General features: G+C 35.6%; 1 protein-coding gene across 1 annotated transcript in view; it reads left to right on the top strand.

Annotated features, from left to right (window-relative positions):
• LOC111050819 (lachesin-like) overlaps nt 1-22306 on the top strand; it is a gene marked incomplete in the record, with an annotated part of 415558 nt that overhangs the window by 200966 nt on the left and 192286 nt on the right. Inside the window, 1 exon segment of the mRNA XM_039421521.1 lies at nt 5461-5603. Within this exon segment, the coding sequence (XP_039277455.1) occupies nt 5519-5603 (85 nt within the window).

The raw sequence follows: 22306 nt of genomic DNA, 5'->3' as shown, positions 1-22306 counted from the left end.
TCCTATTCACATTAGTTACATTGTTGCCCAGTTCTCCGCTTCAACTTCCACTCTCTCATACTCTCTCTCTCACACACAAACACATCGTTTAAAACTCAAACCAGACCTGGAGCTTCATCGATGATCGATGTCTTTCAAACGATGGACTCGTGTTATGTAACAGCGATTCTTAGTTACAGCATGGTCAATCATTACAGTTGATTATTCCTTCAACGTGAGATTTGAAGCATTAACGCGGTGTATAAGAAAAAAATTGAAAAAATCCCTTGTTGAAAAATGATTTTAGATGATTGAGTTGATCAGTGATGCTGGGCGTACACCGGGTTATCAATACAAGACTATTCACGTTCAGTCACGTTTAATCTCAATACTTCAAATAGCTGCTTGTGACGCAACTCACACTGACTAGTAGTTCTGTGAACAGTAGACCTCACGCAGTATTCTCATCCACAAGTACTTGATTGAAACTAAAATAATTATAGACCATATGGAAATACAGCAATAGACTGGCTTCTCCACACATGTGTATAATCACTTGTCAGCTGATTTATGATGAATGATATTCTATAGTCAGATTTTTACTTTCCTTGCCCTATTACCATAGGTAAGGAAAGTATTGCTTTCCGAAAAAAATTAAGGTACCCCAATTTCTAAATTTCTATACGTTTCAAGGTCCCCTGAGTCCAAAAAAGTGGTTTTTGGGTATTGCTCTGTATGTGTGTGTTTGTGTGTGTATGAGTGTATGTGCGTCTGTGTACACGATATCTCATCTCCCAATCAACGGAATGACTTGAAATTTGGTCCTCCCCCTATAAGGAACCGACACGAACAATTTCGATCAAATGCAATTCAAGATGGCGGCTAAAATGGCGAAAATGTTGTGAAAAACAGGGTTTTTCATGATTTTCTCGGAAACGGCTCCAACGATTTTGATCAAATCCATACCTAAAATAGTCATCGATAAGCTCTATCAACTGCCACAAGTCCCATATCTGTAAAAATTCCAGGAGCTCCGCCTCATCAATGCAGATAGATTCCCAATTATCAGGCTTCAGATACAATTGAAACAAAAAAAATCTAGTGGAGTAGATTGAGCATGAAAATCTCTACAATTAATGTTTAGTAACATTTTCACCTAAAATTGAAAATAAGCTTTAAATTCGAGAAAATGTGATTATTCAATTGCAAATTATTGTTGATTCTATTAGATTATTCACTATGAAGAGATAGCAGACCTCATGTGTGTCTCCAGCGTTATTGCCCTGTCACCAGCTGGCTCTAATCTTTGAATAATTATAGTAGACTTTAGATGCGTGGGAACACTACCGTAGACACAGGTGATCAATTTTCATAACGGCAAGGAAAGTTGTGTGAGTGCGCCACACCAGATTTTTACTCTAATATTGGAGTATGAAGGAGGCTCCTTTTTCCTTTTATATCATCTCTGAAATGCGAAATTTCCAAAAACCTTGTATATACGTCGACGCGCAATTGAAAAAGGAACATACCTGTCAAATTTCATGAAAATCTATTACCGCGCTTATAAACATTTAAACATTAAGAGAAATGCCAAACCGTCGACTTGAATCTTAGACCTCACTTCGCTTCGTCTATTAGTCATTGCAATTGGACATGTCTTCATAAGCAACTATGTAAAGTATTGTGACTAAACGTGTCTGATAATGTCTTGTCTTGTCGTGACTAACTGGTGTGCCCCTAGCATAAGGCTGGGACAAGGCTAGTCACGCACTGTCCATCTCTCCAATCTGTCACATTCTCAAATACTATAAGGGTTGTAACCCTTACAACTCTCATCCTAATTGGAAATCTCTGTTGATGGAAAGTTTTAGACCTTTGGCAAACGTGAGTCCGGTGAAAACCAGACAGACCCCTACCGAATTCCCACATTTTATTTGCCGTTGAATTTTCTCTCGAGCGTGAATTTCTCAATGTGTATCATCATTTCAGAGGAGGGAATTTCGGGAATAAGACTAGAACAAATAGAGAGGATCAGTGGAAAGAAACGTTTTTGTCTCTAATTATAGCGTTTGCCTTTGCAAGGCTGCCTTGTGATGAGATAGGACTCGTGGGGAGGGAGAGAGAGAGTGTGTGTGAGGGAGTTGTTGAGAAAAAATAAATTGTCAGGGTGAGTGAGAAGGGTAGTAAATGAAGGAGAGAGAGCGAGTGAATGAGAGAGTGAAGAGAGAAAGGAACGTTTCCAATAGGCGACTATACACTATACTCGTCGAGAAAAGAGCTTAGCATGTATTTCACTCCACTCTCAACAAAACAGTATTTGCTCTCTCTTTCTAACATAAGCCTGTCCTGGTGCACAAGACTCTGTTCTAGATGATTGTTTCACATTCACCACCCGGTCTAAAAACTCGTAGCAATAAATGGACTATGGGAAGGACTTCTTCAAAGCTGTCTCAAATAACTTCACTAATTACTAGAAGCAATAATTTGAGGGATATTCAACTCTAGTATAGTGTTACAGAAGGTCAAATATTGATTTGAATCAAATAAGGAACGAAAATTAAAACTCTGTAAAGTTGAGAAATGATATTTTGTCCAAATCTCATCTTTATTTATAGTAAAGTCTACATAATTGGGAACAATTCCAACAGTTTTTTTTCGAAATATACTAGGTATATTATGCTGATTTTGGATGCGAATTCAGGTATTTTTACTTTCCTTGCCCTACTACCATAGGTAAGGAAAGTATTGCTTTCAAAAAAAAAAGGTACCCATATTTCAAGTTTCCCATACGTTTCAAGGTCCCCTGAGTCCAAAAACATGATTTTTGGGTGTTGGTCTGTGTGTGTGTGAATGTGTGTGTGTGTTGTGTGTGTGTGGTGTGTGTGGTGTGGTGTGTGTGTGTGTGTGTGGTGTGTGTGTGTTGTTGTGTGTGTGTGTGGTGTGTGAGTGTGTGTGAGTGTGTGTGTGTGTGTGTGTTGTGTGTGTGTGTGTGTGTGTGTGTGTGTTGTGTGTGGTGTGTGTGTGTGTGTGTGTGTGTGTGTGTGGTGTGTGTGTGTGTGTGTGTGTTGTGTGTGTGTGTGTGAGTGTGGTGTGTGTGTGTGTGTGTGGTGTGTGTGTGTGTGTGTGTGTTGTGTGTGTGTGTGTGTTTTTATATGTGTGTGTGTGTGTGTGTGTATGTCTGTGAACACGATAACTCCATTCCTAATTAACCGATTGACTTGAAATTTAAACTTAAGTCCTTATACCATGAGGATTCGACAATAAGAAATTCAATAAAATTCAATTCAAGATGGCGGATAATTACTAAGAAACCATGTTTTTCACCTTTTTCTCAAAAACAGCTCCAACGATTCCCTTCAAATTTATACAATGGATAGCTAGTCATAAGCCCTATCAACTGGCATGAGTCTCATCTCTGAGAAAATTTCAGGAGCTCCGTAATATTCTTGAGAAAAATGGCGAATAATGACTGAAAAAACCATGTTTTACACGGTTTCCTCGAAAACGGCTCTAACGATTTTCTTAAAATGTATACCATGGATAGCTATTCATAAGCCCTATCAACTGGCATGAGTCTCAAAGGAAAAAGTACTCTGAAAACAATTATAATATGCACATATACAGTAGTCTGATCGTAGTTGCAAATATGTTGCCGCCAATCGTCATTATGTTATTCCCCTAAATTATTCTCGTTTGAGAATGAGGCTTGCAGTTCAATGAGCAAGGGAAGTGTGTGAGTGTACCACACCAGATTTTTATTTTATTTTATTTTTTTGCTATTTTCAATAATATAGCCATCTTTAGTGAAGTCCACATTATAATGACAGTTTTTGATTATCAATGGTACTGCTATCCTTGTCTATCATTCAACAAAGCAGACAGCACTATTTTTTCCACTTTGCTCTGTTGCTAGATCGTCTTTTACAATGTAGAATTAATAATTAATTAACAAATATTTCATCTTAATTATGAAAATTCATTACAAAATTATTGAAAAATATAATTTCTTGCTTGATAAAGTATTATTGATTATTTTGAACGAGAATGAACAATTAATATGACATCAATAAACCTGTATCAGCTACCGTCTCTAGAAGTCATTGACAAGACAGAGGATCGGCTACGTCTTTCTTCTATCTTTCTCCACTGCCATTATAACGTGGACCTCACTATGGAATGGTTCATTCTTTTCCAAATGATCAATCACATTTTATCCGTTACGATTCCATACTTATAATAAATTTCCATAATTCAGATAGAATATTGTGTTAATTGTGATATTCCTACATTGTTCGAAATCGATTTGGCAACTTAGAGCTGGTTCCCGAGCTCGGGATTCAGCTAAGTTCTAGACTTCAAACAACTGGAGTCAGAAAATTGGCTTTCCAAAACGGGGCGTAATCATAGTCCACTTTTTAAATTAAAATTAAAAAACTAGAAAATTGAATACAAAATAAAATAAAGAGTGAATAGTTTAATGTTTCAGCTATTCAGAGCTTTTTAGGAATATTTCATTTCTTTCAAGGAAAAACTATTCCAAAAATCTGGTGTGGCGCACTCACACAACTATCCTTGCCGTTATGAAAATTGATCACCTGACGCTAGTGTTAACGCGCATCTCAAGTCTACTTATAAACAAGACCTGAGCCAGCTAGTGACAGGACAATAACGCTGGACACATACGAGGTCTGCTATCTCTTCATAGTGAATCATTAAATAGAATCAACAGTTACCAACAGTTTGGAATTGAAATGATAACATTCCACTTGGAAAATTAAACAGCGAATATCTCATTACAAATTCTTACTGATATTGTTTTATTAAATAATTGTACTCAGAAATAAATTTTATTATAATTATTATTTAACGAAAATCCTAAATAAATGCTGAAAATCACCCCGAAGACTTCTGCTACTGAAGACATTGACAACAGGGTTAACTGCTAGATGGAAATTCGATGAGAACCACTATCCAAAAATTAGTTGCCAGCCCGGGAATCGAAACCGGTACCTCTCAATTGCCAGTCAGGAATGCTTACCCTTACACCAAACTCGGGGTGATTTACAGCATTTATTTAGGATTTTCGTTAAATAATATTTTTTTATTTATTAGCATTTGAATAAATGCATTCTCTATTTAATTCCATCTGTAACTGGTTGGCCGCTATGGCTTCGTATAGAATGAGCGCTGCTATCCAGAGATTGTCAGTTTGGTGTGAGGGTAAGCATTCCTGACTGGCAATTGAGAGGTACCGGGTTCGATTCCCGGGCTGGCAACTAATTTTTTGACAGTAGTTCTCATCGATTTTCCATCTAGCTGTTAACCCTGTTGTCAATGTCTGCAGTAGCAGAAGTCTTCGGGGTGATTTACAGCATTTATTTAAGGTTTTCGTTGAATAATAATTATATATCAATTATCATTTGAATAAATGCATTCTCTATACAATTCCATCTGTAAATATTTAATTGTTAACATTTTCAGACGAGTGACCAGCGAAATGTAGTGCCGGCTGTTGAATAAAACGCACATTACCACTGGCATGGGGACATCGACCTTCAAGTACGTCTTCATTCTTTTTTGGGCCGTTTTCGTTGTCCTCTCAGCCACCACATCCAACGTATCTGGTGAGTGAGACTGAATTCTTGACAATCTGAAACTATTAATCAAATTCTAGACATTTCAGAGATCAAACGAATTCTGGACAACCCAAAATTGTAAATCAAATATCATCAAATCAAATTGTAAATCATCCGGGCGTATCTGAGACAGTTGCTAACCTGATTAATTAAGAGAATATTTAGAACTAAAGTGCGAGATGAATTACTTTTAACATGAAGAGGAGAAACCCATTTCTCCCTCCACAGCTTTTAGCATAGACACAGACGGACATCCTGCGCACAATTGGATGCGCCGTGTCATTTTGCTTCATGTTCTTGTGATGAACACATCTCCGTAACATACACAAACCAATATACCTGCTGACCAGTACACTACTTGGAAGATTGCCAGCAATAGATGGAGGGGAGTGTTGCCGCGTCGCGTTACAAAGCTCTCTCACTCAGACACAAAAGAAGGAGAATGCTGCTAGGTAGTGGGAGTGATTAGTGGAGGATAGAGCATCGGACCTCTCCGTCTTCGAGAAAGAGCCGTGTTAAAAGTAATTTATCTCGCACTTTAGCTTGTAACCCTTGCTCCTTCAGGGTCTAATTGAAAACTTGACCTACTGAAATCTTCGAGCGACAAACATTGAAAAACATTGGAGCGATACGCCTTACCAAAAAAGCTCATTAGTCTAGCAAAAATTACAATGAGTAGGACTGCAGCAATGGTCAAAAATGGTAATAGAAGGAGCAGCACTTCTGAATTTAACACAGGTGTCAAACAAGGCGATGTACTATCTGCAATATTGCATTGCATAGAGCTATTGAACGATTAGACAGGGGAAATATTTTCCACCGAATGTATCAGGTATGTGCATATGCGGACGATGTAGCAATAATTGCAAGAAGGAAAGATGTCCTGCAGGAAACGTATTTGTTGCTAGAAAGACAGGCAAATAAGATTGGCTTGATAGTGAATGAAAGTAAAACGAGGTGTATGGAATATCAAGGAGTCAAGCAAGAAGAGTTCCACAAAACCTCCGAATTGAAAATAAAATCTTTCAAGGTTTGAGGAAATTCAGCTACTTTTGGGATTGAACTGAATAACGAGAACAAGATGGGTTACAGAATAAAGCAAAGAGTATTGGCTGGAAATAGAGCATACTTCAGTAACATGAAACTTTTAAAGAGAAGGCTCATATGTAGAAACACGAAACTTAAAATATATGAGAGCCTAATTCGACCTGTTGTAACGTACGGCTCTGAATCATGGACGTTAACAAAAGAAGACAAAAACCATTTAGGCGTTCTTGGCAGGGAAATCCTAAGAAAGATTTATGGTCCAGTTGAAGAAGGAGAGGAGTGGAGGAGGAGAACTAATTCAGAGCTCGAGGCATTGATAAAAGGACATATCTGTAGAATGAACGAAAACAGAATGCCTAAAATAATATTCAAGGATAGACTACGTTCAAGAAAATAGATAGGAAGGCCGAAGAAAATGGTGGGAAGATGAAGTGAGAGACGATCTCCAAAAAATGGGATATAGAGGATGGAGACAATTAACAGAGGACCGAGAAGCGTGGAGAGCTGTAGCGGAGGAGGTCAAAGCTCATATTGGGCTGTAGTGCTGATATAAAAAAAAACTGAAATCTTGGAAATTAGAAATAGGCCTATAACTATCGTGGTAATGCTTGTTACACACATATCGGTTTCTGGACTTTTTTGGATATTTCTTTTTTGTTAGTCCCTCATGTCAAAAAATATGACCAACAAATCATGCTTTCCTTTTTTCTCATATTTCAGTGGACAACCTCTCTCTCCAGCTCTTTGAAACACCTTCTCTCTCCAAACTGATCCTCATCATTATTCTATAGCACCATGTCCCAAAAGCAGAAATTCTTCTCTCTCCTCCCACACTCATCGTCCAAGCTTCACTGCCATACGTTGCAATGCTCCATACATACGTTTTGAGCAACCATTTTCTCAACTCTGGCAGTCTACACTCTGAAAGCATTCTTAGCTTGATAGATCCTGCTAGCTATATGTCTTTACTACTTCTTACATCATTATGATCCTGCTTCCGAGATATTTGAACTCCTTTACTTCTTTTATTACTTCATTCCTCAGACTTATTACTATACTGGAAAGATTACAGCAGTCAATATAGACAGCAGTCGATCAGGTAGAATATTAATCAATTATTACTTTCATCAATGAAGGGCTATTCGGAAACAATCATACTCATTTGCGATCGGCATCAACATCTATGATTTTCTGTATAAACTTTATTTTTGAGAACCCATTTTCTCCTAACAAAAATTTTCGACGAAAAGGACGCAATTTTACAACGAAAAGGAACATGAAAATAGTATCTTAAGTCACAAGGACGGGAAAGGGCCTTTTGCAGGCGAGAATGATGTTTCTACTCGAGGTGTTAGCCGAGACTAGAATTTCATTCGAGCACTGCAAAAGACATTCACGTCCAAGTAATTTACACTATTTTTTGTCATAATAATCTAGAGAAGGATAATTGAGAAACAGAAGACATTACCTGCTTGTACTGACATTACTACATGCATTCTATGAACATAAGCTAGTTTACAAGTTTCGAATCAGGAATTTCTTGATTGTAGTTGACAAAACTTCCATCTGGAACGCTAAAAGGCGGGTTTCACCTTAGACCAGTTATAGAACAGACACGGCCCATTGTATATTCATACTGAAAGTCGATGAAGCCAACATCTACTGTCATATCGCCAGTAGAGTTCTGTAGACTCCTACAGACTTTTCTGTAGAGTTTGTTTAGCCTACTTTGTTTTCCTTAGCATTGTGTCTATTCCAGCGGGAGCGCAGCGGGAGTTTACCATTTTAATAAATAATAATTTGAATAACATATTAATATAAAAACTAAATATACATACATTACAATAGAATATTAAAACTATATTAGTATACTGTGGATTCGCAAGAGCCTCTGGACGCTTAACACCTGTAATTTGGATAAAAAATCAGCCGGCAGAGCTGCCTACACCCGTCCAGAATATCCTACAATTCCACAAGAAATAATATTTCCGCCGTACTCTGATATAAACTGCCTGAGAATCAGGCGTGATAGCCTACCAATATCTCCAGGCAATTCAAACCCGAGCACAGCGAATGTAATTTATTTCTTATGAATAACAAGTAAATTCAATATTGATATTCCAATACCTGAAATAATTCCTACAGAGGAAAACCAATATGGTAATTATAGACCGAACTGAGCAGGATCTAATTAGAGAAATTACTGAAACTGGTTAACAATTATGCAAATTTATTGATGAATTATAATCGTTAAGAATCAAATAATAATAATTAATTAAATAATTGACAAATTGGAATAATAGAGTTTTCAAAATTTGGTAATAAATGTTCTTGATATGAGATAATAAAATGAATGTTCTTGGTAATATAGTGCAATTAGGATTTTAATAGGGGTTACACGGTATTATAGGAGGATATAGTCCTGCACTCTTTCACAATAATTAATTGATAGAAAATTGTAGCTTTCTCAATTCACTGATTGGATAGAATAAGTATTTTTCGCTCACCAACTCGATCGTGGGGCCCCAATTCACTTAATAATTTTATTTCACTTGAAGATCTGGCGTGGAATGGCGTCACCCAGGATTTAGTTTCACAATTCTTCCTCAGGAATAAGCTTATACAAATTGAACTTGCCTTCCAATTTAATTTAAGAGCACAAGACTACAGAGGAGCTACACATTTAACACACTGGATATATTACATTTAACAAGAAGAGAAACCATTTAAACATTAATTTTAATAGGACAAATTAAACGGGTCCTGATAATTCGATTCTCAGAAGGCAAGTGTCTCTTCTTCCCAAAAGAGGAAATCACCTGGTCTTCTTCTGAGAAGAAGAACCACGTGATTTGGGCAAGAACCAATCCTGTGCCTAATAAGGAAAAGTCCACCAATGGGAATTTTTCCACGCGGTTTTAATATTTAAATTAGACACAGAGGTTCGAAAAACACAGAAAATGACAAAAAATTACGTTAAACGGGAAGACTATAAAATTAAAGCAGATAAACAGAAAATAAACAGGGGTTGCAGAAATGAACAAGCTTGAGTTAGTTTTAAAATGAAAACAGACAATATAGAGATATCACAGTAGCACAGTAGCCGGCAGTATCAACAGCTGACAGATAAGGCTTGTCATCAATTTTGGCGCAATTCACTCTAACCTAATTATTGAAAATAAGGTAGTAAACATTGGTAGGCAGTTGACGAATGACTCTGACAATAAATTGGTAAATTATACGAAATAATACTGTAAGAATTTAATAAAACTATAATTAAATGAGTTTTACATAATTTGACGTGAGTACATTTGATTTATGCCTCAATTATACATTAATTTTAGAAAATATGCTGGCATAGGCTTTGTATCCTGACATAAAGCCCCCAAATTAGAAAGGTTTTAGGCCATTAAAGGCTTTCTAATTTCAATCAAGAAGGGTACAATGACATATGCTAACTTAAAACTACGACTTAGGGTCTATCACAAAAAATTCACAGCCAAACAACAATCTGCACAAAAAAGCATGATGTTACAACAAATATGCATGGCTTTGTGCCGCAGCAGTGGTGCCAGAAACCACAAACTAAGGTCCCGGGATTTTTGCCCAGTCAGACTTACAAAGGAAGTACAGAGGTGGGATAATACCACATGCACAGAATCCAAAAAATCCCTACGGTGAGAGGATGGGTGCACAAGCCCCCCATCACTCCTCACAGAATAAAGAGCAGAGGTGCATGAGTGAAATAGACCTGCATAGAGTGCATAGAAGATGCCAAAATAACAATATCAAAGGGCCATGCCAACAATTAACAATTTTTATCAAAAATTTACAATTTAACATTAATAACAATTTTAATCCAATATTGCAGGTCTGTTAAAATATAACTATACCAAGTTTCATCAAGTATGCCAGCTTACAAAGATTGATAATATCTCTCTGTGATTCAATACATTTAACTAGTCTCCACTTGTTCAATCAAAATTTCTACCCTGTTTATTTTTAAAGCTTGATTCCAAAATTCCCTTCATTTCTCAACATTTCTATACAAAAATACAATAAGTAACATAATATTCAATTTTCCTATAAATTAGTTGCTGAATGCATGTTTTAGATTTCTGATGCATCATATTTTTTTTTCAAAATACTAATCACATTTATGTGATTACAATAATTTCATTAAGTTAATAACAATAATAACATATAAATTAAGAATTCTAATCTATAGTGAGCTTTCATGCTACAAATATAATATTCAAGATAATTTTATCACCAAATGATAATTAATAGTTAATAGTGCATGTATAATGCAACAGCACAAATGATAACAACAATAATATTTCAAACAAACAATACTAATAATAATGAAGACCATTTAATGGTTGATTTTCAATCACAAAAATATCCTACACCTAAAATTATTAATAAATATCACAGCAGACTATTTTTCTATTTTATCTTCAATTTTTTTTTTTTTTTTTAGAGTAAGTTAATAAGCTAATTTTTCCAAATTATTTTATATAATTTTTTTTTTTTTTTGTCTGGATAATTCAAAATAACTTTACTTTATATTTTAGAATTATTTCAAATTTAGTTGTAATTGCGGGTAGGCTTAACTTGCCAGTGAGCAAATCTTTATATTACAATAATAAACAATATAATACAATAATAAACAACTTGCTTTGAGTTGTGGTGCTGTGATGATAATGTGAAGATCCAACGATGCGATGTGGAGCAGCTGGTGCGATGTGAAGCAGCTGGACCGATGTGGAGCCGGAGCATTGTGGAGCAGCTGGTGCAATGTGGAGCAGCTGGACCAATGTGGAGCAGCTGGAACAATGTGGAGCCGGAGCATCGTGGAGCAATGTGAAGCAGCTGGTGTGATGTGGTCAATGTTTGTAGGGCTTGACATGCTTGGATCCAAATTTGTATTTGTTTGAAGTAGAACAGTGTTTCGGTTAGAGACCTTCTTTACAAGGTAGAACAAAAAGGCATGTGAAAGCATGCCATCTATTTCAACATCCAACAGTTGGTTGATGCTCTGATACGCTTTCCTTGACTGATGCCTCTAATAAATGTAGTAGTAAGTGGTAGAGAGGTATTGGATTTAAATTGGAGTTGTCTTTATTTTTGAATTCATTTGTAAAGACCAATTCAGTAGGTCTCGCCTTCCTGTTATTAACACTTGGATGGGGAACTCTATCAGCTTCGGGAGGCAGAACCCGCAAACCATCACTACTAGTAGCCTCGTGGGGCAGAACCCGCAAACTGTCACTACTAGCTGACGCAATACGAGCAGGCAGATTTTTCTCTTCTTCATGACTGGATTTACCGCTGTCACGTGGTTGGGAGCAGTGTGAATTTTTTCCGCCAGACTGCAGCACCTCACGGTCGGTTACTCCTACGATCGGAATAACTTTTTTTCTGACTGTCTCGTTTTTATGATGATTGATGCCAGAGACAGTCGAAACTGGTTGTCAATTATTGTTATTACGACGCTGAGAATTATTTCCCTTCTGATTATTAGAATGGAACTGCTTTTTGTTGGACTGAGATTGTTGGTTGGGCGACGAACTGGTTGTTGATACAGATGGCTGCGGTTGAGTGACATCATCGCTTCTGTTTATGTTTTGTTCTGGAGTTGTAGTTGAGTCGACTGATTTATTTGGAATAAATGAACTTCCCTCATTATAATTTCTCCGATGATTATCTCCAAATCCACGGCTATTATTTTGAGGTCGACTCGGTTGACTGCCTCGATTATAATTACGATGAGGAGTTTCAACTTCATTCACGACAACACCTAACCTCTCATCCTTCTGATGGTTTGTTTTGAAATTCCGTGAACCAAATTTATCGTCTACACTCTGTACTCGACTCAAACAAGCCTCAAACTTGTCATAGGATTCAAAACTTTGCGAGCTTAATGCCGTCTGAATGGAATAAGGTAACTTCCCAATTAATATTTCGATCAAATTTCCATTCTCGATTGGATTATCCATCAGATTGTTCAAATAGCGAATGTGGGCTGAAAAGGCACTCATGGACAGCCCCGTATTCTGCTTGTCATATCTGCATGTAATGATGTGAGACAATAAATTTCTCTGTCTTGCAGGAGACCAAAAAGTAGCTAAGAAGTTGTCAATAAAATCCTTTAACGAGTTGAATTCAGTAATGCGACTTCTGAAGTGTATCAGTGGTTCTTTCTGTAGACATAGTAAAAGATGCATTCTCCACGTAATCCATGGTATAGTAGTAACGGAATCAATAGCCTGCAAATGCTGAATGAATGCCCGTGGTTGAATGGTGCACTCAGTATCATCAAATATTGGTAAAGATGACAAGATTTGTCCAGTATTATGATTATTACCACCAGAAACGTTAGCCAAACTATTCTTTATTTGTAGACACTCGGCTTTAGTTTGATCTAGCTGAGTTTTCAATCCCTTAATTACTTCGGGATTTAAAGTTTCAGCTGAATTCTGTGTGACATCTGCTCTCAGCTGGTTTATTTGGGCCGTGTGATTTGTTTGCTGAGCCTCCAATTCACCTAACCTCACATCATTCTGAGCTAGCTTAGCATTGGCCTGGGTAATCTTGCTCTCCAATTCACCATTTGCTTCAGTATTTTCCCGGTGTTGGTTTAGAATTCTTTCACCAAATTCACTTCTCACCGTTTGTATTTGTTCATTTGTATAATTCTTAGCTTCAATTTGTTTTTCATCCATTTTTCGATGTAAATCCTCAACGTTACTTTTGAGTTGCAAAAAGTTTGCGGTCATTTCTTCCACTTTCTTGTCCAATCTATTACTGGTTTCTTCTATTTTCTTGTCCAAACTATTACTTGTTTCTTCTATTTTCTTGTCCAATCTATTGCCGGTTTCTTCTAATTTCTTTTCTATTCCAGCAGCAGTGGTCTTGAAAACTTCAAGTATGGTTTCGATCGTCCCAGGTGGTAGATATGGCAGCCCCTGCGGCTGTTTGGTCTCCAACTCAGCAGCAACGACATCATTGGAAGACGTTTGACGATCTACCTCGCGCCGATCGACGTTGGCGATTGGTGATGATTGCACCGAATTAAGTATTGGCTGACTTTCCTCTAGCTGAGTCGATGACAAACGCTCTCGAATGCCGCGCTCAAAGTCAACTGAAGTCGCGCTGGTTGCCGGTTTTGGAGGAGCTTCGGGTGAGACAGGATCTGCCGGTGTAAACAATGTGGTAGACCCATCCAGTTCCGTGGCGGGGTTTGCCATGATTCTCCCAAAAAGTGAAGTGTAGACGAAATCCAATAAGTGAAAAATAGTGAGTGAATGATAGTGGTGCGCGCAAATTGGAATAACAGAATCAGGTCAGTGCAAATTATCTTGTAGTTCTGAAGAATTAATACCGCTGACTAATTCCCACAACTTCAAAGCAAGACAAAATCGCGACAATAATACGTTTTAGAATACAATAATACTCTACAATATAATATACCGTAATGATCAACATAAAATTCAACACAATCAAAATAATATCCAGTGTATGAACAATCACAAATTAATAAATAAATCGACTACCTCAAGCTTGTTCATTTCAGGGATTAATACATCAGAGTAACACCGTGTAGCCCCCATTAGTGCAACAAAAAATACCTGCTCAATTCGATCAATAATTATTAAGAAATAAAATTGAACAACAATATTGAACAGAGTATTGATGGCTAGGCGACCCACGACTCCACTGAAAAGAAATATTTATATTTCTGCTCCCTCTCAAGCGTAGATAAGTCGATCTCTGAAATAAATTTATGATTATTAAGATGAAATAAGCTCCCTCTCCTTCACCGTCTTGTGTTCGGGCGCCAATCTTGTGGATTCGCAAGAGCCTCTGGACGCTTAACACCTGTAATTCGGATAAAAAATCAGCCGGCAGAGCTGCCTACACCCGTCCAGAATATCCTACAATTCCACAAGAAATAATATTTCCGCCGTACTCTGATATAAACTGCCTGAGAATCAGGCGTGATAGCCTACCAATATCTCCAGGCAATTCAAACCCGAGCACAGCGAATGTAATTTATTTCTTATGAATAACAAGTAAATTCAATATTGATATTCCAATACCTGAAATAATTCCTACAGAGGAAAACCAATATGGTAATTATAGACCGAACTGAGCAGGATCTAATTAGAGAAATTACTGAAACTGGTTAACAATTATGCAAATTTATTGATGAATTATAATCGTTAAGAATCAAATAATAATAATTAATTAAATAATTGACAAATTGGAATAATAGAGTTTTCAAAATTTGGTAATAAATGTTCTTGATATGAGATAATAATATGAATGTTCTTGGTAATATAGTGCAATTAGGATTTTAATAGGGGTTACACGGTATTATAGGAGGATATAGTCCTGCACTCTTTCACAATAATTAATTGATAGAAAATTGTAGCTTTCTCAATTCACTGATTGGATAGAATAAGTATTTTTCGCTCACCAACTCGATCGTGGGGCCCCAATTCACTTAATAATTTTATTTCACTTGAAGATCTGGCGTGGAATGGCGTCACCCAGGATTTAGTTTCACAATTCTTCCTCAGGAATAAGCTTATACAAATTGAACTTGCCTTCCAATTTAATTTAAGAGCACAAGACTACAGAGGAGCTACACATTTAACACACTGGATATATTACATTTAACAAGAAGAGAAACCATTTAAACATTAATTTTAATAGGACAAATTAAACGGGTCCTGATAATTCGATTCTCAGAAGGCAAGTGTCTCTTCTTCCCAAAAAGAGGAAATCACCTGGTCTTCTTCTGAGAAGAAGAACCACGTGATTTGGGCAAGAACCAATCCTGTGCCTAATAAGGAAAAGTCCACCAATGGGAATTTTTCCACGCGGTTTTAATATTTAAATTAGACACAGAGGTTCGAAAAACACAGAAAATGACAAAAAATTACGTTAAACGGGAAGACTATAAAATTAAAGCAGATAAACAGAAAATAAACAGGGGTTGCAGAAATGAACAAGCTTGAGTTAGTTTTAAAATGAAAACAGACAATATAGAGATATCACAGTAGCACAGTAGCCGGCAGTATCAACAGCTGACAGATAAGGCTTGTCATCAATTTTGGCGCAATTCACTCTAACCTAATTATTGAAAATAAGGTAGTAAACATTGGTAGGCAGTTGACGAATGACTCTGACAATAAATTGGTAAATTATACGAAATAATACTGTAAGAATTTAATAAAACTATAATTAAATGAGTTTTACATAATTTGACGTGAGTACATTTGATTTATGCCTCAATTATACATTAATTTTAGAAAATATGCTGGCATAGGCTTTGTATCCTGACAATATATATATATATATATATATATATATATATATATATATATATATATATATATATATATATATATATATATATATATATATATATATATATATATATATATATATATATATATATATATATATATATATATATATATATATATATATATATATATATATATATATATATATATATATATATATATATATATATATATATATATATATATATATATATATATATATATATATATATATATATATATATATATATATATATATATATATATATATATATATATATATATATATATATATATATATATATATATATATATATATATATATATATATATATATATATATATATATATATATATATATATATATATATATATATATATATATATATATATATATATATATATATATATATATATATATATATATATATATATATATATATATATATATATATATATATATATATATATATATATATATATATATATATATATATATAACATTTTATTGTGTTTTATTTGTTCAAATTCTTTGTAATTTTGTTTTGTCTTGTTATGTGTGTTTTTAATAAATTGAAATTGAAATTGAATTTACATCCTTCTGAAATAGAAAAGTTCTGGAAATCTGAAAGTTTACTATCCGATGATGACGTCACGATTTGGCGATATGGCCAGTAGATTTTGGCTTCAGAGGCTAGACTTCCCAGCGTGTCTATTCTATAACTGGTCTAAGGATTTTACCAGTTTTGCTGTTCCTATTTCGGAACTGGGAAACATACTCGACTGTGAAGAAAACATGATTTTATTACAGTATAGTATGCTGAAATGAGAATCATATGTTTATTTGTTCTACAATCAGGTGTTCACCGGCTTGATTTCATGGATTTAAAAAAGCTGAAATTGAATGACTATGACAAAAATCTGGTGTGGTACACTCACACAACTTTCCTTGCTCATATCTCAAACTACGATCAGACTTCTGTATATGTGTATATATAATTGTTTTCAGAGTACTTTTTCTTTTGTGTAAATTGTGAAACTCGATGATTTTTTTAGTCCTCATTTTTTTAAAGTCGTCAAAACAGCTGTTCTACAGATCAAATATCTCGATTATGTGTTCTTTTTATGAACTGCACTACCTACCTACCTCATGCACGAGAAGGAGGTTTCTAAGTTCATTTATCAAGGATGGGTGGACCCCCATTGGTTTCCCAGAAAGGAGACTCATGCCAGTTGATAGAGCTGATAAAAAATATACAGGGTATGAATTTGAAAAAAATCGGTCAAGTTATTTTTGAGAAAATCGTGAAAAACATGGTTTTTTTAGTAATTATCCGCCATTTTTCTCAAGAATATTACGGAGCTCCTGCAGTTTTCTCAAAAATGAGACTCATGTCAGTTGATAGGGCTTATAAATAGCTATCCATGGTATGAATTTGAAGAAAATCGTTAGAGCCGTTTTCGAGAAAACAGTGAATAACATGGTATTTTAGTGATTATCTGCCATTTTTCTCAAGAATATTACGGAGCTCCTGAAATTTTCCCAGAAATGAGACTTATGTCAGTTGATGGAGCTTATGAATAGCTATCCATGATATGAATTTGAAGAAAATCGTTAGAGCCGTTTTCGAGAAAACCGTGAAAAACATGGTTTTTTAGTAATTATCCGCCATTTTTTCCGCCATTTTGAATTCAATTTTATTGAATTTCTTACTGTCGGATCCTCATGGTATAAGGACCTTAGGTTTGAAATGTCAAGTCAATCGGTTGATTAAGAATGGAGTTATCGTGTTCACAGACATACACACATACACACACACACACACACACACACACACACACACACAACACACACACACACACCACACCACACACACACACACACACACACAACACACACACACACACACACACAACACACACACACACACACACACACACACACACATACACACAGACCAACACCCAAAAATCATGTTTTTGGACTAAGGAGACCTTGAATCGTATAGAAAACTTGAAATTAGGGTACCTTATTTTTTTTTGGAAAGCAATACTTTCCTCACCTATGGTAGTAGGGCAAGGAAAGTAAAAATACATTTTTCCTCTGATAAATTTGATGTTGAGGTTTTTATTCCCTAATCACATCTCTCAAGAACAAGTCCAATTGATGATAGATAGTATTGATGATAGTAGTATCGAGTAGTATCGAATATCGAGTAACGAGTAACGAGTATTGGTAGCGGATAGAATATTCTCGTTAGAATCCTTTTGTGAAGCTCCTCCTATACTGAGAGGCGGAAGATTCAGCCCAATTGAATAGAGCTGAGTATATAGTTCTAATACATGGAAGTGATAGGGTGTGTGCGTCAGGTGTTCGAGAACCTTCTCATTCTGCTACAAAACAGATTATCTACTCGTTCAGTCTGTATGACGATTGTAACCTCCCATAACTGCAAGACAGCTATTTCTGGAAGAAATCTTGTTTCTTACAAGACAACGGAGATAATTCATCATTTACTGAAAGATAACCCATAGTCTAATAAAAAACTTGACCTGTTGAAATTTTTAAGGAATTAAAATATGCCTATAAACCACCTCTTCAAATTGAGAATCATTATTCAAAATTTCAAGTTAACTAGTAGTTCTGTAAACAGCAGACCTCGCGATCAGTAAGTTACATCATAGAGAAACAATAGCTTGAGTAGATATCCCATGGCATAGGGCGTTTATGTCGCAACTTTTACTGTTATCTCAAGTCGATTACTATAGATTATTGTAGATTTTTACTGTTTTGTTGGGGTGAGAGTGTATGAACGGCACAATATAAGAGACTACCAACGTCATAAAGTTTCACAGGAAAGAACTACGTGGACTATCAGCTTGAGATAACAGTAAAAGTTGCAACATAAACGCCCTATACCATGGGATATCTACTCAAGCTATTGTTTCTCTATGGTTACATCGACCTGTTGTTATGTTTTCCCAAAAATTAATAAATAATTTATTAATTAAAAATGCCTAGAAGAAATCCTAAATGAACATAGAGATCTCTGTCCTATCATACCGTGACGTGTCGTCCCGGAATTTGAGTGTGAGCACTGTTATCAGGTCTGACTGGCGTCGATACGCCAATCCAATCAACCAACCAGAGAACATTCTGTGTTGTCGTGATGGCAAAAAATCGGTGTGTTGGAATTAACAAAAAAAACTAGCATAATGCTGATATCCTACAAACTCTTTGCTCCCTTACAATTTCATTCTAGATCCATAATAATGTCAATGAGGGAAATTATTCAAAAGCCAGTGAAATGTCTGTTAAATGAAGATTACCTTATTTGAAATCTATAATAATTCTTCCAATTCGAAACTGGAGAATCAACCATTTTAATCTATTCTTATTACAAACATTGACAGAAATATTTCAATGTATAATACTACCTGGTAATCGGTTTTCCCCAAGGGGCTAATTGAAAACCTGACAAAATAAAAAATTGACCTATAGAGTTCTTGAAGAATTTCAAATAGGTCTAAAACCATCCTTGGTGAATTAGGAATTTCTATGTAAAATTCCAGGTTAATCAGTCCAGTAGTTCAGACGTGACGATGCGTCATTCGTGTATTTCCATCCCGTACGTGTAAAAGACGATTCTTCCCTTAATTATATTATAGATTTACTAGGTATTGTAGATCATTTCATTGCAGACTAGAAGGTAACCCGTGCCCCGCAAAGGCCTGATTAAAAACTTGACCTACTGAAATTTTGAAGAAGAAATTTAAATAGGCCTATTAAAACCCAAATGAGGGAAATAAATAATAATGTCATATTGCTGAATTATTTGTAGCACAAAAACTGATAATTAAAACTATATTAAGCAAACTCAGGCTCTATCCAACGGATATGGTTTTTAGTGATTTTGAGGTCATGACTATACGTCAATTATACATAAAAACCGTAATTAAGTACTCAATAAATATAGATCATTTTCCTCTCACAATAAACTCTACTCTTAATTATTATAATCTAAGGGCCACTGCTAACAAATATGTAACCTATAACACTAATATTGAATGTATAAGGAGGCAATTAATTTACATAGGTACTAAAATAATAAACCTCATTCCAAATCACTTTCTCATGGACATATTTATACAGCGGAAAAATTGAACTGGATTAAAAAAAACTGGACATTCAGTAATTCTTCTTCCATTTAGATATATGACTCGAGATTTCTGCTCACAGATTGTTTTTCATTAGTTTTTTTCTTTTTCAGTGGACTCGCTTACCTTTATTTTGAGTACCTATTCCTCTGTTTTCTTCCATCCCCCCATTTTCCTTCCCTTTTTTTTCTCATTACTTCTCTTCTCTTCTTTGCCTGCCTATTACATGGGAAACCATAGTGGCTAGGTACCTTCCTCTTTTTTTCTCTTCTCCAACACACCCAAACACTAAGACCATTGTTTTTTTATATTTGTAACATTTTATTGTGTTCTTGTTTCCGTAGCCTAATCGGTGGAAATTGCTGGTAGACATCTGTTTAAAGAAAGCACACAACGGTCTATTTTGGCCAAAACTGTCACGATTGTTACCTGAAAAGAAGGAGTCGAGGAGAAGGAGGAGTAGGTGGAGGAGGAGGAGGAGGAGGAGGAGGAGGAGGAGGAGGAGGAGGAGAAGGAGGAGGAGGAGGAGGAGGAGGAGGAGGAGTAGGTGGTGGAGGAGAAGGAGGAGGTGGAGAATAGAATAGAATAGAATGACTGCCTTTTTTATATCCGGGAGGGCGAAGTTAGGGCGCAGTCGGCCCTCTCTTACACTTAACCCTCAAGGAGGAGGAGGAGAAGGGGGAGTAGGAGGAGGAGGAGGAGGTGGAGGAGGAGGAGGAGGAGGAGGAGGAGGAGGAGGAGGAGGAGGAGGAGGTGAAGGAGGAGGGGGAGGAGGAGGAGGATGATTGATTGATTGATTGATGAATGAGTACTTTATTTATGTAGATTACAATATATACTGGCTTATACACTTATATGCAATAGCTTACAATACAGCAAAATTATAGATGATTTACATAATATAGACTAAGAAATTAAATATTGAACTGTATATGATATGAAAAAGCAATTTGGAATATAATAACTATAGATAATAATTATATTGTTATGCATCTACATAAATTGGCGGAGCTTTGGACATAGTCTATCAATGTCCATTCTTCGGAAAGAATATTGAAAATATCCTTCCCACTAACTCTCTACCAAAACTTCAATTTTCACTTTTTGTGTAGTTGAGAAGTTGATATTGTGGTAATTATTCATATTGAATGAAAAAGACTAAGAAATTGTCAAAAAAACATTGATTTATTGATAATTAGAAAAGTTATTTAAAAGATTAGAGAGATATTAAGATTTATTTTCTAATTATCAATAAATCAGTGGTTTTTTGACAATTTCTTAGTCTTTTCCATTCAACGTTAATTTTCATTAATCAAACTAAGGATTTATTTATTAATGGAATAATTGTAAAAGTTTTAATTAATATGAATATTTAAGAGAAAAAAAACAGAAAATTGATAAAGTAAAATAATTTTATAGGTAGATAAGATCAAATTATTGATTAATAAAATGAAGTAGGCTGAAAGTAGATCTGGGCTATCAACTTTCAGGAGGAGAAGGAAATGTTGGAAGAAGAGAAGAAGGAGGAGGTGGAGGAGGTGGAGGAGGAGGAGGAGGAGGAGGTGGAGGAGGTGGAGGAGGAGGAGGAGGAGGTGGAGGAGGAGTGGAGGAGGGCAAAGAGTAAACTCTATACATAAATTGGCGGAGCTTTGGACATATCAATGTCCATTCTTCGGAAACAATATTAAAAATATCCTCCCCACTAACTCTCAACCAAAAAGTTAATTTTCATTATTAAACTAAGGATTTATTTATTGATGGAAATATTGTAGAAGTTTTAATTAATATGAATATTTAAGAAAAAAAACAGAAAATTGATAAAGTAAAACAATTATATAGGTAGATAAGATCAAATTATTGATTTAATAAAATGAAGTAGGCTGAAAGTAGATCTGGGCTATCAACTTTCAGGAGGAGAAGGGAATGTTGGAAGAAGTGAAGAAGGAGGAGGTGGAGATGGTGGAGGACGAGGAGGAGGAGGAGGAGGAGGAGGAGGAGGAGGAGAAGGAGGAGTAGGATAGTAAAGAGTGGATTTCTAGACTAGATGTCACCGCCGATCATACGAATCCTATTGGCATGAGAGTACAGTATATTTGAGCCGATAATGTCTCATAGACATGCACAAGC

The sequence above is a fragment of the Nilaparvata lugens genome, chromosome 2, assembly GCF_014356525.2.
Source record: "Nilaparvata lugens isolate BPH chromosome 2, ASM1435652v1, whole genome shotgun sequence".
In the NCBI taxonomy this organism is placed as follows: Eukaryota; Metazoa; Arthropoda; class Insecta; order Hemiptera; family Delphacidae; genus Nilaparvata; species Nilaparvata lugens.
This window is presented reverse-complemented; position numbering and strand designations above follow the sequence as displayed.